This window comes from Galleria mellonella, unplaced genomic scaffold, assembly GCF_026898425.1.
Source record: "Galleria mellonella isolate WM207_F2 unplaced genomic scaffold, CSIRO_AGI_GalMel_v1 utg213, whole genome shotgun sequence".
Classification (NCBI taxonomy): domain Eukaryota; kingdom Metazoa; phylum Arthropoda; class Insecta; order Lepidoptera; family Pyralidae; genus Galleria; species Galleria mellonella.
The window spans coordinates 7716251-7738421 of record NW_026442039.1 but is presented as its reverse complement, the minus strand read 5'-3'; the positions used below and the strand labels follow the sequence as shown (position 1 = coordinate 7738421).

The following is a 22171-nucleotide window of genomic DNA, read 5'->3' as shown; positions in this document are numbered from 1 at the left end:
AAACACTTCTGAAACCGTACTGTGCGTGACTTTTTTATTGCTAACGGTTTGGATATCACACTGAACGACATGATTATGTTTAGCGTAATAGTAGACAATATGAGTCAATGAGGACATTCCGTGCCGTTTAAGATGTCAACTTAATTTAAGATAACATCCTAAAGTGTGTTCAATTATCATAAATAATAACGTAATAGGGGGGACAAGATAGGTTTTTGTATTGAATTGTATCGCTGAGCCAGTGGGCTGGAGCGCGGCACGTTATCATTGCCGCGCCACTGCTTCCTCGATTCGAATACAATTTCTTCGAATCTGTCGCTATTTTTATACCGATAGTAAGACCCGATAAGCTTCCATGCTCGCGGCCATTGTAAATAGTACTTATATTGTATATTTTATCATCCTGTTTGTCTCAGTGTAATTTCGGAAGCAAATAAGCCACGGCGACTTGTTAGGCAGTTTGAATTTGGAATTTCTGCTCGCAAACGTATTTTTTTTACAACACAGGGGCAAATGAGCATGCAGCTCATCTGATAGTAAGTGCTAAGGGCTAATTGTCAGCCATGATCACTCACAACACCAACAGCATTGCAGGTGTGCTACCTGTCTTTTAAAAAGGAATATGCTCTTTTCTTGAAGGTTAGGATGTCGTATTTGTTCGGAAATACTGCTGCTGGAAGTTGATTCCAAAGAGTGGTTGTGCGTGGAAGAAAGTGCCTTGAAAAACGCACGGTGGAAGACCGCCACGTGTCCAGATGGTTGGGTTGAAGCTTCAGTTTACGGCGGCATGTCTCGTGTCCCCTAATATTTATTCAAGCAATGGTCTATCTGATATGATATTATTGGACTGTTCAAACACTTTTTCCTTGGAGTAAGAATTGATTGTATGCGGTGTGGACTGAATATTTATAAGGGTTAAAGTGTATGTGAACTCGTTGAATGTTTAATGTACACTTGGAGATGGGGACCGGGGTGGGGGGCCGACCGCACCGTCTGCGGTGCTTGGTGACATGAGTCCTAATCGTTTTGAAATTCACTGTTAATCCTTTGTGAATTGTAGATAGTAAAACTTGGTGCAGGTAACTGTGTTTGGTGTTTTGTGCGAGTTGTCTTGTATGTATGTATGTATGTATATTGCTGTATTATTTATGAAAATGTAATAATATATTTATAGAGGTATGAATATGTAGGCAGACAATATCAGATTAAGGGGGGAAAGGGATTGTTAGTAATGGAGACTGAGAATCCTATTACTAGCAACCAGGTCGACCTCCACGCGGTCCCCCCTGGAAACTATCATGGTTAATTCCTGATGAATTTATCATGATGGGTTAACTGGCCTGTTTTCATTCTCATCTATTACCCTTCACTGGTGCTCCGCAAGCGTATTCCGTTAGCGCAGGCGGGATTACCATATCATTTACACCCATAAAAAAAAATCAGATTAAGAGATACTTTTCTTACATTGTGGTATAATTTTTTTTTAGTAATTTTTCCTTGGAACTGCATGATTAGAATACATTTTACTGACTGGTATAAAAAGTCTATATCTTTCTCCATCCCATATTTCAAATTTCACAGTGATTGGTTAAGCTGTCAAGACGCTATAAGGTAAAACACAAACAAGCAAACTCACGTTTATATTTATTGTATTAGTAAGGATTAAATGACAAGTACATAGTACTTTTTTAATACAACGAGACAATTTGTATGCAACGAGGGAAATTCATATACTATTCATCCGTACCTTTTACTAACTCAGTTTACTTCTTGCTTTTATATAAATTGAATAAAATTGGATTAAAACTGGATAGCCTGTAGGTTTTATAATAAATATTACAGAAACAAAGAAAGCATTGAAATTACCAATTCACTTTAAAAAAAAATCTGTTTCGTATTTCGTACCATCTATTCTAAATTCTTATCGCACCCTAAACGTTTAGATATAGTTTTTGACTAACAAATTTACATGAGAACGTCTGTAACTATCAGCTGATGATATTAGTAAATTTAAACAGAAATACTCGTATAAAGCAACAGTTTTATGTTTTCAAGAATATTTTTATTTTTCGACAATTTTTCAATTAAAAAAAAGTGTTTATAAAATTCAATGACGTAAACAAAATTAATATATATAATAATTAATAGATATAAATAAATTTATATATTTTACTTCTCAGGATTAACTTAAGGAAGACTGTACAAAAGTCGTTTGCTTGGATACCTCTGTCCCATTCGTGTTTCTATCGTGAAGCAGTTGTGTTTGCATGTCTGTGTTTCGGTTTGAAGGGTGGGATATGACAGTGAATTTACAGGGTACAGAGGAATAACACCTGAGTACTCAGAAATGGCATCGCATGGGGTATCATGGGCGAAACATCTGTTATGTCCATGGTACTGCTTATCTGTCTATAGGCGACAGTTACCAATTTCCATCAGGTGGGTCGTCAGTTTGTTTGCCATTCTAAGTTGAAGTTGCATAAAAAAAAGAACGCATCATCGTCATAACAGGCGTTAACTGTCCACTGTTTTAGTAGCTATGTGAACATAAGGCTCTCCTTAGGAGTTTTGCCATTAATTGTCAATAATTAGCAAGCGGGATGAAAACCGCAGTAAGGCTTTGGTGATTTTTAAAAAAGGGACTCTGTTGCTCATTTCACTTCTTACGATAATCACTGGAGAGGAAGTAGAATGTTGAGTTATCGTGTTTTTATTATTAGATAGATTCATATTTAGTTATACTCAACTTACGAGGATTTCGATAAACGCATCACAAATATAAGACGTTACATTCAAATACCAGTTTGTGCATTGCGGTATGCGATGCCGCACATCTTTCCATTAAGATAAAAGCAAAAATGTCAAGACGTAAGACAATTGCCACAAGCAGGCATCAGTCGTCACATATTCCGACCCATTTCGCCGCGGCATCCACCAACACATTTATTTTTTAGCACAAGTAAGAGAGACGTTTTTAATAATGCACTATATTGTTACAAAGAACACAAAGCCAGTTCCCGGCGCTGCGGAGTAGCTTTGTAGCTTTTTATCAGGCTTTACGTATCGGGTACTTATTAATATGTAATTAGGTTAGACTTTGAATGGGGTTTTTTTTTAAAGAAATATCGAATAAAAAATTTATACTCATACAATGTATTGAAGTGATACATAGCTCAAAAATTGATAACCGATGGGGAACAAAAGTTCTTTAGTGGCGACTTTGTACGGGCAAAGGCAGTGTCGGACGACACCCTGCTAGATGGAATAACCACCTCAAATGCATTGCAGGGACTCAGTGGATGCAGGTGGCTCATGACTGTTCCTTATGGTATTCTATGGGGGAAGCCTACGTCCAGCAGTGGACAGATAATGGTTGAAATGATGATGATAATGATTGTCATGTACTGAAATAGATAAGCAGCAGGTAAATCATATCACTGTGATTATAATTCCTAATAAGTATAATTAATTAGAATAATTATAATAACAAATAGGCTGATGGTTCGTTTGATAGAAGTTCGTCTGATAAAGTGATAATCTTTACCTACAGATACGGGTATAGGCAATACAATGGACATAGCACATGTTAAGCTTCACTACAGAAACACGAATGGGACAGAGGTACCCAAGCAGACGACTTAGGTACAAAGTCTCCATCTAGCAAGTCTTTCTTTACATTTAATTAAATAGAAAATCGAAAACAATCATGTCTTTTGGCTGACATTTAAAAATTTTATTAAATCAAATTTAGAGACCATTTCACAGAACGAATTATTCTGCTGTGTAACTAATAATTGAAGTCGAATATTAAGTACAATATATCTCCACTGAGCAGTTGAATAAATTTCTTAAAATCAACATTTAGAAAATTGAAATGGCCATCCGACACTCAAAAGCGGAGTAAACTGCAAAGTGGATTCAAGAATGCATGCGGTTTCCAGACTCGAATGTAATAGTATGTACGTTTCGCTGTCTATACGATTCGTTGAGAATGGAAACTTTGTATCTTTATTAAATAGTTGTAATGTAAATTGGACTCTATTTTCCGTGGTTAGCCTCTCATTTTGGCCATTGTGCGTATATTAAATAGTTAATAAACGAATATGAAATCGTGACGCGATTATCACCTTTAATAACATTTCATTATAGGGGGAGGGGATTGTTAATTAGTAGTTATTTATCAAGTTGATTTTGACGTGGCTCCCCCTGAAAACCATCATGACTAATTCATAGGTGAATTCGTCACGATGGGCTAATTGATCTGCCTTTTCATTCTCACCTATCATCTATCGCTGGCGCCCCGCCAGTGTATACCGATAGCACGAGTGGGGTTACCATTCCATCATCGTCCATTAAAAAAAAAAAAACATTCCATTTTATAATTACAAATAATTTAAAATATGCATTTTTATAATTCTACGATCTATTTGAAATAAAATTTCATCTGAGAATAACGGTCGAGAAACTCAACTTTTGTTTATATTAAAAAAAAATTGTATCAATAACACCTATTAGTTGTATGTATTTTTTTTTGATGGGTGAAAATGGTATGGTAACCCCGCCTGCGCTAACGGGATACGCTGGCGGAGCACCAGTGAAGGGTGATAGATGAGAATGAAAACAGGCCAGTTAGGCCATCATGATGAATTCATCAGGAATTAACCATGATAACTATCATGGTTAATTTAGGGGGAACCGTGAGGAGGTTGACCTGGTTGAGTATATTTCTAGCAATGGGATTCTTAGTCTCCATTACTAACAATCCCTTTCCCCCCAGTTATATGTATTAACTATTATTATATTACCCACTAACTGCTGCTGAACATAGACGTCCTATTTAGGGGATTTTGCCAGTAGTTGTCACGTTTGGCAAGCGGATTAGAAACCACAGTAAAGCTTTGGTGATGTTTTAAGGACACCTATTTCTCGACCATTATATTCCCTTAGTCGCTTTTTACGACACCTACGGAATAGAAAAAGGTGGTCCCATTCTATGCCCGGACCACACGGTATACTTTCATCGACCACTAAGCACGAGAGTTATTTAAATTATAATTTAACATAGTAAAATTGTAACTAAATGATGTCTAGTTACCAGAGGGAGACTTTGTACAAAAGTCGATTGCTTGGGTACCTCTGTCCCATTCGTGTTTCAACCGTGAAGCAGTTGTGTTTGCATGGCTGTGTTTCGGTTTGAAGGGTGTGATATGGCGTGAATTTACTGGGTACAGAGGGATAACAGCTGAGTCCTCAGGAATGGCAACGCATGGGGGGTATAATGGGCGAACAGTATACTCTGTTATGTCCATGATACTGCTCATGTCTATAGGCGACGGTTACCACTTTCCATCAGGTGGGCCGTCAGCTTGTCTGTCATTCCAATTTGTATAAAAGTTAATAATAGTTAAATGTAGTTCTATAGACATATGTGTATTCTATAGGTTCAAGTATATGCGAGACTTGTTAGTAAGTCGATAAAGTTATTAGTGTATGCACAAGAACTAAAAAAAGATAAAAAAATACACAAAAATAGAGACAACGTGGCAACAATGGGCGGCCTTATCGTTAAACAGCGATCTCTTTCTAGGCAACCTTAGGATGAACAAATGTAATGAATATTAAATAAAGGCCAGCGCAGACGAGCGACTTTTGTACGATACGGCAGATAAAATTGCCCGCTGTACTGTCGAGAACTTAATATATGTAATAGGTATATATTTCTAAGAGATAAGAAAATACTCTGAAAATTATTTATTTCTTATCTATTTAGGTTTTATGAGTCGTATCTATCTATTCGTATTTGTTACAATTATACTATAGACTGTGCTCAGGGGAATTGTTCAATATGATGCCCACAGCTATTTTCTACCGTCGTATAACTCGCAATCGACAGGGAGTTATTCCCCATACCTTAGAGATTAGATGGTCACGTACAGCGCTGTTTCAGAGATGTTTCCTCCCACGAACGCTTAGGTTATGGAATAAGCTCCTTGTCGAAGTTTGTCCAAGAGACTACAGCATGAGGTTCCTCAAGAGGTTTCTTCAGGATCGGCAACTCGAATTTTACAGTGGTATATTTTAACTTATTTTATTATAATATATTGCATGTTTTTTTTTTTATTTAAACATAAATATAACAATTGTTGATGATTCTAAATAAATAAATAAAAATTACAAGATTTCATGATTAAAATAAAAAAAAAAAATTAAAAGAAAATTTTTTTTTTTTTTTTTTTTTTTTTTTTTTTTTTTTTTTTTTTATAAAACTTAGAATGGCAAACAAGCTGACGGCCCACCTGATGGAAAGTGGTAACCGTCGCCTATAGACATGAGCAGTACCATGGACATAACAGAGTATACTGTTTCGCCCATGATACCCCCCATGCGTTGCCATTCCTGAGGACTCAGGTGTTATTCCTCTGTACCCAGTAAATTCACGCCCAGTAAATTATAATAAAAAAAGCGATGAATGAACAAATTGAGAGGTTGTTTACCAAATTGCCATTGAGTCTAATAACAATTACATTCTAGATAGCACACACAATGTTTAACTGCCAACTCAATTTGTTTTACCTGAGACGTGGTGCGGGTGCGGCTGGCGGTACACGTGGTGTGCGGCGTCGCGATCGGGCGCTCGGTCGAGCTGCGCTCGGACCACGCTCGGCCGCTCAGTGCCAGCACTGACCTCTGGCCGCTGCACTGCGCGACTAACGTTCGCCCGGCGCGCGCCTGCAACACGCCTCATCTTAGCTAATGTTTTAGTCTTCGATTATATAGATAGAGTGTCTCCATACAAATGATTCGAGAAAAGCGGCTCAACTTTGTCATACAATTTTGCGTGGTAAATAGTTATGTGATTGCTTTATAACTTTTATATTTATTTTGTCTTATAATTTCTCCATCTTTTTAACGCGTAAATATTAATTTTACTTATTAAATAATACGTCAATATACATTGTATGTGTTATGTGTAAGTATATAAAACATTGATAAAATAATGAGTCAGCTAATTGTTAAATTAGCTGACTCGTTATCACAAAAAGTTGATCCGTTTTTGAGAGTCGATGCTCTATCTATATAATCTAAGGTTTTAATTAATGAACATGGAATGGTAATTTTACTTTGATTATTGATATACGCTAGTGGAGTACCAACGAGGGATGATAGGTGAGAATGAAGTCAGGTTAATTAGCCCACCGTGACGTATTCCAAAAAATTTACCGACGGTTTCCAGAGGGTTTTTTCATACGACTTAGAATGGCAAACGAGCTGACGGCCCACCTGATGGAAAGTGGTAACCGTCGCCTATAGACATGAGCAGTACCATGGACATAACAGAGTATACTGTTTCGCCCATGATACCCCCCATGCGTTGCCATTCCTGAAGACTCAGGTGTTATTCCTCATGTACCCTGTAAATTCACGCCAAGTACCGCGTACAGAATAATATAGATTAATGTAATGAAATTTGTATCAGCCCTTAACTGTCTACTGCTGAACATAGCCTCATTCATAAGCGGTTTGCGATTAGTTGCCATTATTGGCGGCAGGCTTGGCAACGGGAGTTTGGCTTTTAGTGATATTTCAAGAGCGACGTTTCTGCTCATCCCTCGATCACAAGCTCCCTTAGTCGGTTCTTACGACACCCACGGGAAAAGAAGAGGTGGCTTCTTCTATGCCTGCGTCTAGACGGCGACGAAATTTAGGGTTGTACAAATAAATAAAGTACTTCATGTAAAAAATGATTAATTTCGTATATTTCGTTGTTTCAATTTAATATATTTGTCTCAAATTTGAACAGATTTTTAACTGTTTTTTTTTTGTAGCTTAAAATTCTATATATATATAATATGTATTTTACAAAAAAAAACCGACTTCAATTGTGGCCAAATCAGTTATTTTAGTTTAAAACTAATTACTGAATAGATTTTGTTAAAATTTCTTTGCGACCAATCTGAAAGTGTATCTTTTCAGATAAAAAAGATTTTTTCAAAGTCGGTTTATAACTGACGGAGTTGTAAGGTAACAAACATAGAAAATACCGTAATACCGAATTAAGAATCTCCTCTTTTCTTGAAGTCAGTTAAAAATTGTTTAAAAAGAGCAGTTCTTCGACTCAAATGTATTTATTGCACGGTTACGTGATTGCGTCAACAATTTCGAAGTGGTTTTGATGAACAATTGTTTATATAACTTATATTAATAATTACGGAGTGCTTAATTCATATTAATACAATAAATTAAGCAGTAAATATACAATATTAATTCTGTCACGATTAAAGAAGACTTTAACGGCCTTCTTTGTAACTCTAGAAGTACACTAAAAGTACTCGCATGTTAGACATAGAATAAAATTAAGCAAAATTGTACTTACTTAGTTTGAATAACAAATTAATACTAAAAGCATTGCTATGTACCTAATTTTTTTCAATAAAAAAATATGTAAAAATATTTTTTCAACGCTCGATATAAATGTTAAAAGTACACCTGAATGGTAACAAGGACGGCTGAGTACGACGATACTTGGTATTATTGGACTGGTAAGTGTTTGCGAAACGTCTCAACATCTTTGTAGAACAATAAAATATCATAAACTAGCGACCCGCCCCGGCTTCACACGGGTGCAATGCTGATACTAAATAGCGTCGCTGGCCTCCATTACATTACGACATCACATTAGGAACCTCTAAAATTATCAGTGTTTCTCTACTATTGTATATGCATGTATTATACATATAAACCTTCCTCTTGAATCACTCTATCTATTAAAAAAAAACCGCATCAAAATCCGTTGCGTAGTTTTAAAGATGTAAACATATATAGGTACAGGTGATAGTAAAGTATTTTGTTCCTTTATTCTGTCTATATAACCCTTATTAATAACATGAGGTCATCAAAAAATACATGGACCCAAGATTTAATTGAGTGGTATCCGCGTGATGGAAAAAGAAACTGAGGTAGGCCAATAAGAAGATGGGAGGATGATTTGCCCAAAGGCTGGAGACAAGCTGCAAGGAATCGTTACCAATGGAGAAATATGGAGGAGGCCTATCTTCTAGAACAACCTAAAAAAATAAGATGTTACCGATGTCAACATTAATTATTTATACATATTTACAATTTAAAAAAGAATCTGTAATTCAGGAATAAAGGCTATTTTTATTTTATTTATTTATTTTAATAACATGAGTCAATTTGGAAAACCAGTGGAAATTCTGTTCGGAAAATTTCAAGTACATTGCGCGCCGTCAAAACTATGAATCGTTAGTTATATGGCCGTGGTGCTTTTTACGGTGGGAAAATAATCTGCCATCTGATTTAGACCATTCGTCTGAATCAGTTATTTTTGTTTCAGCCAACCTGTCCCTTCCATCCTGTAGGTAAATATGAAATAACTTATAATATTTTTATGTTTATATTATTATTATCTTAAAAGTTGCCTTTTTTTGCAAAATCTTGGGTTCCTCTAAATGATAATGGAATGATAACCCTGCCTGCGCTAACGGTATACGCTGGCGGAGCGCCAGTGAGGGATGAGCGGTAAAGATGTAAAAGCAGGTCAGTTAGCCTATCGTGATAAATGCACCTGGAATTCAGCATGATGGTTTCCAGGGGGGATAACGCGGAGGTCGACCTGACAGGTTATATTGCTAGCAATGGGACTGATAGTCCGTATTATTAACACTCACTCCCCCCCCCCCCCCTTAAGGGGGAGGCTATATTCAGCAGTATACAATTAATGGCTGATAAATGCAATATGGAATGTATTTAAAAAAAACTTACAATGCCAGGACGAGTCGAAAGTACATACATACATACATATCTGTCACGTCTGTCTCCCATTAGGGTAGTCAGAAACAATGGAACGCCAAATGCTTCGATTCAAACAAACCTCTTTCGCTTCTTCTACATTCATCAATCTTTTCATACACGCTCGCCGGTTACGGGCACTTTTAATTTGGCCCTTCTTCAGCACGTCGCCTATTTGGTCAACATACGTCCGTCTAGGGCGGCCCCTACCGACATCTCCATTCATTCTTGGTCGATATATGTATATCATATATGCAGGCGAAATACTGGTATCACTCACTGATCACAAAATAACCGGAACCGTAGCTACAAACTTGTACAGAGGTTTCCCCGTATAATGTAGTTATTCACAGGGAAAAGGTTTTCGAGGATTCCCACGGGAGCCACAGAGAGAACCCCGTTCGCTCATACACAAATATAAGGGTCAATATGTTGCAACTTTCAAATTTCAAGGTATTTCGCCTCTTTCTTGGAAAATCAGCTGTAAAGGTGAGTGTAGTACGTTTTCTCCAAGTTCGAGGTAGGGTGAGTTATGGTCGTGATATTACTAAATATGTTCTTGTATCAGCCGTGAACTGTCCACTGCTGAGCATAGCTGCCCCCATAAGGGTTTTGCCATTAGTTGCCACGTTTGGCAAGCGGGTTGGCAAACGTAGTTTGGCTTTTAGTGATGTTTTAGACGTTCTGCTCATCTCTACACTAAAAGCTTAATATCGTGTTTCAACCGTGAAGAATTTACTGGGTATAGAGGAATAACACCTGAGTCTTCAGGTATGGCAACGCATGGGGGGTATCATGGGCGAAACAGTATACTCTGTTATGTTCATAGTACTGCTCATGTCTGTAGGCGACGGTTACCACTTTCCATCAGGTGGGCCGTCAGCTTGTTTGCCATTCTAAGTTGTATAAAAAAATATTTGGTTCAAAGGTAGGTTATATTTTAATTTAGTACACAGGACGTTTTAATTACAGAATCAAGCTGGTGGAGCCATGGGATATAGCTAGTACTATGTACATGCCAAATTTCATGACGGTTTGATGAATTTTCATGGTGCCAAGAATAAACAAAAATAATATTAGAACCCATTTTTACATAATTGTATTGATTTTTAAAAATTCGTTTGAAGATCTAGTTTCGAAGCCAGTCACGTGTATAAATAAAATAAAAGTTTTAACCAAAACAATGGATCAAAGTACAAGTATTTCGAATAATATTATCTAGACGAACAAAAAAAAAAAAAAAACTAGTAAAAACTGAATTACGCGCTGTTCTAAGAAATACTGTCTTCAAATTTTAAATAATATTCATCATTGTCCAAGAATTAATACGAATTAACATAAAAAAAGTTTGAATTAATTAATCTTATTTCTCAGTAATTTGAGGTAATTTCAAACTTATTTCTGGCAACACCTTTGCTTAATGCAAAAGTGTTGCCGGAAATAAATGCAAAATTGGATTTTACGAACGATAAGCATGATTTTGGTGCAAATGTGCGTTTGTTAATATTGTTTGTGCAAATGAATAGAAGAGGCAAAATGCTCGGCCATCTTATGCGACATGAGGAGTTTTTAAAGAGCATAGTAGAAGGAAAAATAGAGGGCAAAAGAGAAAGAGGAAGACCGAGGAATAACTACATTGGACAGATAAAAGAAACACTAGGTATCATGTCGTAAGAGGAGGTCAAGGATATCGCATGGGATAGAACTGGCTGGAGGAAGATGCATGAATTAGTTGCACCGACAAGAGGAAACTTTTAAATGAAAAGAAGTGCGTTTGTTATTTGGTTGAATATGTTTTTGCGGATTAATTATTATTATACGAAAATTTATTATACCCGCAGCTTTTTACTGATCTGAGTATATGATTAACGAACGAACATTTGAAAGTAAAAAGATAAAGTGCAAACCACGCCTGGTGTTTGCGAGGTGTTTTTGGCGGTGCTTACTTATTTGCGAGATGCCATGCGTTGCCATTCCTCAGGTGTTATCCCTCTGTACCCTGTAAATTCACTGCCGTATCCCACCTTTCAGATTGAAACACAGTCATGCCAATACTGCTGCATGGTAGAAACACGAATGGGACAGAGGTGTTCAAGCAAACGACTTTTGTACAAATTCTCCCTCTGAGCATATCATTATACAACGAACATTTAAAAGGTTGCAAGCGCAAACTTCTTAGGAGTTACACACAACTGGAAGTTCGTCTCTAGAAGTTTTATTCGCAAACGTGAATTCTAAACTCGTTGCTTTTGTTGTTCACATACAAATGATCACAAAGAAGTAGTCGCAAATAGTTACTATAGACGGTATAATTTCCTTTTGAATTCACGTAGAAACTTGTCGAAGAAAATATTTATAAGCGACTTCGTATGAACGAGGCTCTCAAAAGAGATTGTTAGTAGTGAATCCCTAGTTTGCTAGCAATAAATTTTGTTATGTCGATCTCTTCACACTGGAAACCAGCGTGCTTAATTACAGATGAAATCATTATGATGGGTTAACTGACCTGCCTTTTCATCCTCACCTATCATCCCTAACTGATACTCTGCCAGAGTATTAAAGTGTTAGTAAAGTATTCGAGGCTATGTTATACAGATTTTTAATTATTTTCGCATTCAAAAAAGTTTAATTAATTTTCAACCAACTTTAGAAAGAACGAGGTAAACATCTTAGTCCGCAGGAATGGCAACGAATAAGGGGGTAGGGGGTATTATAGGCGACACAGTGTACTCCGTTATGCTCATGGTACTGTTCGGATCTATAGGTGACGGTTACCACTTTCCATCAGGTGGGCCGTCAGCCGCCATAAAAAAATAAGGGAATAATGTGGTTTCATTCGATTAGTCTATATCAAATTTTAGAAATTAATTTAAATCATGATTTCATTATTACAAGCAGCGAGACCTCTGCCTACAGAGTTCTAATTAAGCATAATTTCGAATTAATCATAAAAATAAGGAATACGAAATTATTTATGCTGATTAGGAGATTGTTACAATAATCGAAGTTGGTAAAATTAAATTAAAATAATTTAAAGTTTTTCTTGTATTAATTAACTTCTATGTACTCTATATTTTTCTTTTGTGATGAATAAATGAAAAAAAAAAATCTATCTCATGCATTATTTATATGTAGAAAATCGTGCTGATCTCTGGAATTACCAGTTGCATATAAAAAAAAACCTTTTTGCAATCTTTCTTAGTAACATAATGTTAGCCTAATGGTAATAAATTTTACAATAAAATAAATAAATAAAAGAAAATAGAAACAATAAACAAATTTGGTCGCCGCTAAGGCATCTCATTTGAGATATCACAATAGTGACCAATGTAAGGGCAGTCCAACCAGCTTGCAATCATATTTAGAATGCTGTTGATACTGCCCTGCACTCTACGTACTGGTGACGTGCATCTTTTACGCGTTGTTGCATTAAAAGCAATCTACGCGGGCTTCTGCAAACATCCCTGATGCACTATAAAATCGTGGCGACCCCAACAACATTCTGAATGTATTATTATATTAAATACGAATTAAATATAAATAAGAAGTGGGTAAAGATGAAAATTAATGAATTTAATAGTAAATAATAGATTACTTACTCTCTTTATTTGCGTTACTCTTCATTTCTGTAGCCTTCGGTGATGTAGACGGCATGGGTATCTCTAAACATACAATTGGTAATGTTTTTATTGAAATATAATTCAAATTAATGTACTTATTCTAGTAACATAATAAAAGTGATGGTTTACTTAATCGCGTTTAAATGGCTGAATGGTTTTGAATGAAGTTTGACACACAGGTATTCTATATCTCAGTTAAACATATATGAGGGAGAGGAGACTCAGGGAGACTTTGTACAAAAGTCGATTGCTTGGGTACCTCTATCCCATTCGTGTTTCAACCGTGAAGCAGCTGTGTTTGCATGGCTGTGTTTCGGTTTGAGGGGTGGGATATGGCATGAATTTACTGGGTACAGAGGAATAACACCTGAGTCCTCAGGAATGGCAACGCATGGGGGGTATCATGGCTGAAACAGTGTACTCTGTTATGTCCACGGTACTGCTCATGTCTATAGGCGACGGTTACCACTTTCCATCAGGTGGACCGTCAGCTTGTTTGCCATTCTAAGTTGTATAAAAAAATATGAAATTTTATATAGTGATTCACGTGGGCAAACTTGTGGGCTACATATATATGTAAATATAATGTTCATTATTATATGAATATTCAAGGCACATGAATTATTTATTTATTTATTTAGTTTCAGCATCCCAAAGAGTGATAAATGTCAGACAGATATCTTCGATTCAAGATTATATTTGGGAAACTTTATACATTATGCCTTCATTCAGACATAATTTTTTTAAGAAATGTTTTAATGTTTGTAATTCAATCATAGTTAAATGGCTGTAAAGTTAAACGGTTGAGTGAAAGAGATCTCTTTTAGAGATAACTTCACTTTTGCTATACTATATATTTTACTATTTGTTATTATCATTGTATTTTTTAGTGCAAAGTGCAAAATTTTTAAAAAAATTCATGAAGATGGACAGAACATGTTCTAGAGTCAAACAGGGGAATCATTTTATCCTAATTTATGTAGAAAAAGTCAAGGGTCTTAGCTAGCAGGATTACTATTGATGCCTATATTTTAAGCATTATTATAAAGAGAAAAAATAAGGTTTTGTTTATAAAAAAAATTACTGATTTTAAACAATCTTTCACCTATAGAAAACTGCATTATCAGCAAATAACATAAACTGTATTCTATTTCATAAAAAAATCTGCGAAACCGGGGTAAGTTGTTAGTCAATACAACAAAGAGGTTTCTTCTGAGGTTCAGAGTCTTTTCCTGGTATTGCAGGCGTTCATAGGTTATAGTAACTGCTTACCATCAGGTGAGCCATATGCTTGTTTACAACCTCAGTGGTATATAAAAAAAATATGTTTACTTACCGTACAATCTGATAGAACCTTCTGTTTCACCGAGAGAATTTTTCGAGATGCACCGATAGTTGCCGAAGTCACCGGTCTGAAGGTTCCGTACCGTTAGTTTCATGTGTGCTCTGAAAGTAAATAAAATTGTTTTATATTTTGTTTTCTTTTCAATTTATCGACAAAGAAACGAATAGGAAACATCTTGTATGCACTTTGAATTGCTCAGCTTAAACTAAAATAAGTTTAAAATAGGTATAGGTTCTTTCAGGATCTGTGACATGCACGTGACACCCCTAGTATTGCAAACGTCCCCTATACAGTGACTGTTTACTAACATTGTTTGTTAACATTGTGATATTAACCCATTGTGTACCTATTGTTGACAGTTCAGTTGGATAACTTTTTTATACTATCGTGACGGCAAATAAGCATACTGCCCATAGGATGATAAACAGGAGTACCATACTCTACGGACGTCTATAAGACTATAGATACTATGCGTGCGTTGCAAAAGTTGTTGCGTTGTTAAAGTACCTCATATTGTAGTCTCTAAGGAAAATCTCGGCAAGAAGATCATTCCACAATCTGAGTGTAAGCGGGAGGAAGTTCCTCTGAAAACGTACTGTGTGGTAATCATTCTGGTTCTAGGGCGTGAGGATGGATTCCCTGCCAATGGCGAGCGGTGGGATGGTTTAAGCCGATTGGAATGGCTATAGATATCATATCGAAGATATCTGACTTCTTGACTGGTCAGGTGATTCCAGGAATTTCAGGAAAGCTCAAGATTTAAAATTTATGGTAGATATTATTAAAAAAAAGACTAATGTCATAATTTTGGGTGAGTAAAGTCGTCGCTCGCATTAGCGTATCTAAGATAATTTACCAAGTGGGGAGGGAGTTTTGATCCCTTAAAAAAGACGCATGTCTCTTTCATTATCTATATATCTACTCTCACATGTTAATTAAATGTTTAGTTTATTCAATTTAGTTGCAGTTTATTCAGGACCACGTTTGCCGTAACCTCGTCGAAACATCGACAGACCCAGCTAAATTATCATGGTTTACCTAAATGATCTCGTTAATTCCGGACTCTTATAAACGACACTCTCGGGGGGAAGGGATTGTTGACATTGGGGATCTAACAACCCCATAGCTAGCAATACACCCTATCAGTTCGACCTCCACGCGGTTCTCCCTGAAAACCATCTTCATTATGAATATATTGACATATGAATTCGTCACTATGGGCTAACTGACCTATTTCATTCTCACCTGTCGTCCCTCACTGGTGCCCCGTCGGTGTATACTGATAGCGCAAGTGGGGTTACTATTCCATTAATATCCATTCAGAAAATAATCACATTCTCAGACATATCTTTACTTTGTGCATAGCTGAAAATCCCACTTATACTGGATTAAGCGCCAGACACTTCTGTGACTATGGAATGAGCTCCCTGCCGAGGTTTTCCCAAGAGACTACAGCATGGGGTTCTTCAAAAGGGGGGTAAAGAGGTTTCAGGGTCGGCAACGCGCGCATAATACCTCTGGTATTGCAGGTGTTCATAGGCTACGGTAACCACTTATCACCAGGTGGGCCGTGTGCTTGTTTGCCACCTCCTTAAGTACGCAAAATCATTCAGCAAGCTATATCAAAAATTTTCATGTAGAATTGAAACAGCCTGGAAACTATTGACACCAGAGGGTTTAATTCTTCTACAAGTAGTTTATAAACTTCTACGTAAAATATAAATCTTTACCTATACGAATTCTCTTCAGTGTTAATGGCGTATTTCCTAGTAGGTAGCACCATAACGTTATCATAGACCCAGTACGAAATGGCGCGTGGATGGGCCTCAGTATGGCAGTCCACTGTGACATCGGTGCCAGCTGGCGCTCCCACCAACTGGTTCGGCACCCAGATCATTGGTGAAACTGGAATTACAAAGGAATGTTAGAATATTCTGGAAATATATGCTATTGAAGCGATAAGTGTTTCTACCGTGAAGCAGTTGTGTTTGCATGGCCGTGTTTCGGTTTGAAGGGTGGGGTATGGCGTGAATTTACTGGGTACAGAGGAATAACATTTGAGTCCTCAGGAATGGCAATGCATGGAGAATATCAAGGGCAAAACAGTATACTCTGTTATGTCCATGGTACTGCTCATGTCTATAGGCGACGGTTACCACTTTCCATCAGGTGGGCCGTCAGCTTGTTTGCCATTTTAAGTTGTATAAAAAAAAACCTAACTGCGGTTGTCAAACGGTCTGGCAAAAGTGGCATATACTGGCAAAACAATCCATTAGACTTCTGTTCATAAATGGACATTGAACGGCTAATATGATGATGATGATGAATAGATAATAAATGACTATTATTAGTATCATCCCCAAGGGGGTATAACATCTCAAGAGCGGGGGGAAAGGAATTGTTAGAAATGGGGTCTAATAGCCCCATTATTACCAATATGCTCTCTCAGGTCAACCTCCGCGTTGTTCCCCCTGGAAATCATCATGTTTAATTCTTGTCGAATTCATCATGGTGGGCCAACTGATCTGTATTCATTCTCACCTATCATCTTCAACTGGTGCCTCGTCGGTGTATACCGATAGCGCGGGCGGGGTTACCAATCCATTTTCACCCATTAAAAAAACCCTCAAGAGCTTATATTTAGCAGTAAACAGTTAAAGGCTGATATGATGATGATGATGATGATGATTAATATCGTCACCGTTTTAATCATTAATTAGATTCGAGTTAGAAGACAAATTGGATTCATACACGATAGTACACAACTATATATAACTAAAGATATTTAATTCCTGATCTTGTGATCACTTTCGGATATATGAGATAGATACTGTACGGTTTACCATAAGTTAGCAGTTTTGGGGTAGTTTAGTAGTCACTCAGGTTTCATCCAAAGTACATGCATATTAGAGTTTAACGTATCTATTTATTTATTTTGTGATACATAGGTAACAATGGATGGCAAAACAATATAAGTCCTCTATGATCAACCCCATCTATCGAGGTATACAAATTTACAATTACATAAGAAAAAAAATATTATATAAAAAGAAAAATCAGCAATGTCGTATTTATAGTAAAAAAATATAATTATGGAAATTTATTACATTTATCTTCAAGGAAATCGTCAATTGAATAGTACGAGTATGTTCTGTTTACTAGGTTATAGGAATGGCAACGCATGGGGGGTATCATGGGTGAAATAGCTCTGTTATGTCCATGGTACTGCTCATGTCTATAGGCGACGGTTACCACTTTCCATCAGGTGGGCAGTCAGCTTGTTTGCCATTCTAAGTTGTATAAAAAAAAAATACTTATCTAAAGTTTAGGGTTAAGTTTTTTGTTCCATTTCTCCGTTACTTCCGCAAATTTTTTAGAATAAGTCATTTATATTTATTTCTTCTTTTATATAAAATTTAATTCTTTTATATTAAAATCAATCAAGAACTTGCTCTACAGCCCATAGTTCATTTCTTGGACTCTTTACATTTTTTTATGCAACTTAGAATGGCAAACAGGCTAACGGTCCACTTGATGGAAATAAGTAACCGTCGCTTATAGACATGAGCAGCAGTAACATGGGCTTAACAGAGTATACTGTTTCGCCCATGATATTCCCCATGCGTTGCCATTTTTGAGGACTCAGATGTTATTCCTCTGTACCCTGTAAATTCACTGCCATATCTCACTCTTCAAACCGAAACACAGCCATGCAAATATATCTGCTTCACGGTAGAAACACGAATGGGACAGAGGTGTCCAAGCAAACGACTTAGTAGTATATATTAAATAAATAAAATAAATAAATAAATTAGTAAATATTATATACTAGTTAAAAGCTTGATTTACACTTTGTTTGGATGAGGATATAAATTAAACCAAATCACTATCAGATGCACCAAAATAAAACTGCCCTGTGATACATATACTCTGATGCGGAACTTACTGTCGATAAAATTTATAGTGTTTTATGTCGCAAATTAACTGTAAAAAAGCAATGACCCTTGATTGTTGTTGAAATAAATTTTATATTTATTCCTGACATGAATAAATGGGGTTTTTGCTTTTGTTCCCTATGATATATGGATTGAAAGACCTAGATATACTGTTGCTATGAAAATGATGTAGTGTAGATTTTCAAAAATTATCAACGATAGTAATATTAACTCAATCACATGATTTTTTTATGCAACTTAGAATGGCAAACAAGCTGACGGCCTCCACCTGATGGAAAGTGGTAATCGTCGCTTATAAACGCCATGGTCATAACAGAGTAGGTATACTGTTTCGCCCATGATACCCCCCATGCGTTGCCATTCCTGAGGACTTAGGTGTTATTCCTCTGTACCCTATAAATTCACGCCATATCCCATCCTTCAAACCGAAACACAGTCATGCAAACACAACTGCTTCACGGTTGAAACACGAATGGAACAAAGATACCCAAGCAAATGTCTTTTGTACAGTCTCCATCTGGTATATAATTAACTCCAATGGGTTCATAAGATTTCATCCATTTTTGGGCATGGTCTTTCTTCATAAGAGAACGAACAGAATGTAATATTCTAATATTAATCACGATAGGCAATTGGTTAGTTTTGAAGAGATTCTTTATCAAGTATTTTTTTCTTTTGCACTGGTATATGGTATTTTGACCTTCAGCTGTCTCTTATGACATTCCGGGGACGAAATGAGTGGTCACATACATTCTTACTCCTTTATATACCGATGATAGTGTTATTTGTGTATTATAATTCTTGTTATTTATTTATACTTTTGCATACATTAAAATATATCTACAGAGAGGACTTAATGCCTGATGGCATTCTCTACCAGTTTACCGTTACGCTAAACAGAGAGAGAGAGAGTAAATGGCGATGCATAGAATTAAAAACAAAATGGTAAATTTTGAGTATGCTTACTACAATTACATATGTGTGTATGTGTATGTACATTTCAATATACATCAAGCATGTATACTGCGTGTTGTTGTACCGTTTATATATAGAACGAATGTGTTTCGTACATCTGAACAGAGAACAAACAAATCTTCACATCAATTTCACCGATTTCCTAAAGCAACACAATCGAGTCAACGCTTACAATTCCCAATCGCGTCCCGTTCATCACTCGCATCAATCAACGCAACAGGAGAAATAACGAGACAGACGCATAAAACGCTGTACACAGCAAACTTAGTGGAAGCAATTTATAAACTTTCAATCATGATTGATAGTACAAAGTTTCGGAGCCGGCGCCCCGGCGATTTTTCACACGACGGCCGAGATAATAAAATCCACACTTTGTGAATGTAATTCACATTTTCAGAGTTTATGATGGCAATTTTCAGGAAGAATATTACTCGTGCCGCGTGATGCGCTTTAATATTCTACGACGTTTTAAAATATTTATAAAGTTCCAGGTTTCTTTTATGTCCTTATGGCTGGATGACTTCATTATTAGAATGCAAGAGAGATTCTGATATTGTTATGTCTAAATTTTAAATGTGATATCACGTTATACTTATAAACGTGCGGTACTCGCTGCTTGCAATTGTTTAGAGCAGCCATATTCGTTTTATTTTAACGTGCTTAGGGTAGCTAGATATTGTCCACAACTTCGTGCATGTACAATTTGAATCAACAGAATAGATCATTTCTAGGTAGCGTACAGCGATAAAACATACAACAGATTTGACAATAGACGTTCAGAAATAGAATTGTGAAAACTGCATGTAATTTTGTGTTGTAGTTTCTATTTGATATCGGAACAAACAAACATATAGACAGTCTTTTAGACTTTCTTTCTAAATGTCTTCTAAGTATTCTAAAGTAAAGTCTTTGTCCAGTAACATTCTTATTCATCTTCTTTATTGTACACGAAAATAGAAATAATTAGATAAATATAGTTACTATATTTAATGTATAAAGTCGAACAAATCTATAAAAATAGATTTCTTTTGTACCTATGAATAGAATGAACAAAATGTAGGTTTATATATCCATACGTCCAAACTGCTTTGTACTTCCAATGCCTTGCTTTGCAAGATTACGTTGATAGCTCAAATATAGCGGTAAAAATATTTATGGTCTAGGAAATAATCCTAGACCATAAATATTTTTACCGCTTGTTATCCTCGAGGATCGATTGTCTGTTACCACAATCCTCTCTGGAGCATACAACGAGAAAAAATATTATCTTTCAATTATCACCCGCGGCCATCTTGTCTTTTATTTAGTCAGCTGCTCCTCGGAAGAATTGAAAATAAAATGGAAAGTCAGAATTCCGGTATAGAATAATAGTACTTTGCGGTATCTCGGCCTTTTTTTTCACATCTTGAAAAGGTCGGTTTTAAATAAAGTTGTTATATTCAATTTGTTTGAAATTGTCTTTTTTAAACTTCGTTCGTAAAATGCTACTAGACTGGTAGGAGTACGAAATAATTTGATTTAATAACGGAAATAATGGTGTTATTTTTAAAGGAATCATCTAACAGTGGAACTAAATAGTTTTCCTAAAGAAATATGCATCGAAAAATGACAAAAAAATGACCTTTTAAATTATATACCAGGGAGAGACGTTGTTTAAAAATTGTTTGCTGGGGTACTTCTGTTCCACTCGTACCTGCCTTCCATCAAAAGGATCGTTAGATTACACTTGCAGTTCGACAGTAGAAAGAAAAAGAAAAAAAAAGTTGTATTTCAACCCTTTTTTTTTTTTGAAAAGACACAGTTCCACTAATAGAACGTATCCTTATCATTAATAAATTATAGAAAATTTTAACCTTATTTCTTGAAGTCGGTCAAAAATAATGACCGTGCATGATAAATTAATAAAACACACTCACATTCGACGTCAACGATGATCCTTTTAGACACGGAGGGCGGCACAGCATTGGTGGCGATACACAGGTACGCCCCCATCTCAGTGCGGCTTATACGCTGCAAGCTGAGTGTGTCGCCCTCGTACACTGTCACTGCAACAAACAGAATATTATAATAGCGGTCCATCTTGTAATACCATACATACGATACTTGGACCGGTGATTAAAGGATAACAAAGGTTAACGTGAAATATGGCTGAGAGTTAACATGGAGTAGTTAGATATAAGAAAAAAATATTTCTGTAACTGGCGATCCAATCCGGCTTGGCACGCAGGCTTTTAGATAGAAATTTCGAAAATAAATACATAAAAAAAAAGTTGCAGCATTTTATATGCGATTCTTTGGAACGATATAACTTTTGTATTTATGAACCTATTGAAAAAAAAAAACAAACACTAAATATTAAGTGGAGCAATTCGCAATGCATTAGTGAAAACCGCATTCAAATCAGTTAAGCCGTTTCTGAGATTAGCGTGCACAAACGTACAATATATACAGACATACAGACAAAA

General features: G+C 36.2%; 1 protein-coding gene across 1 annotated transcript in view; it reads right to left on the bottom strand.

The window, feature by feature from the left end:
* The window catches only part of LOC128200600 (lachesin-like), a 128784-nt gene that overhangs the window by 8003 nt on the left and 98610 nt on the right, over nucleotides 1–22171 (bottom strand). Inside the window, exons 6-10 of the mRNA XM_052894541.1 lie at nucleotides 21623–21751; nucleotides 16506–16680; nucleotides 14767–14876; nucleotides 13410–13472; nucleotides 6574–6729 (exon numbers count right to left, since the gene is read on the bottom strand). Of these exons, the coding sequence (XP_052750501.1) occupies nucleotides 6574–6729; nucleotides 13410–13472; nucleotides 14767–14876; nucleotides 16506–16680; nucleotides 21623–21751 (633 nt within the window). The remainder of the gene's footprint in view (nucleotides 1–6573; nucleotides 6730–13409; nucleotides 13473–14766; nucleotides 14877–16505; nucleotides 16681–21622; nucleotides 21752–22171) is intronic.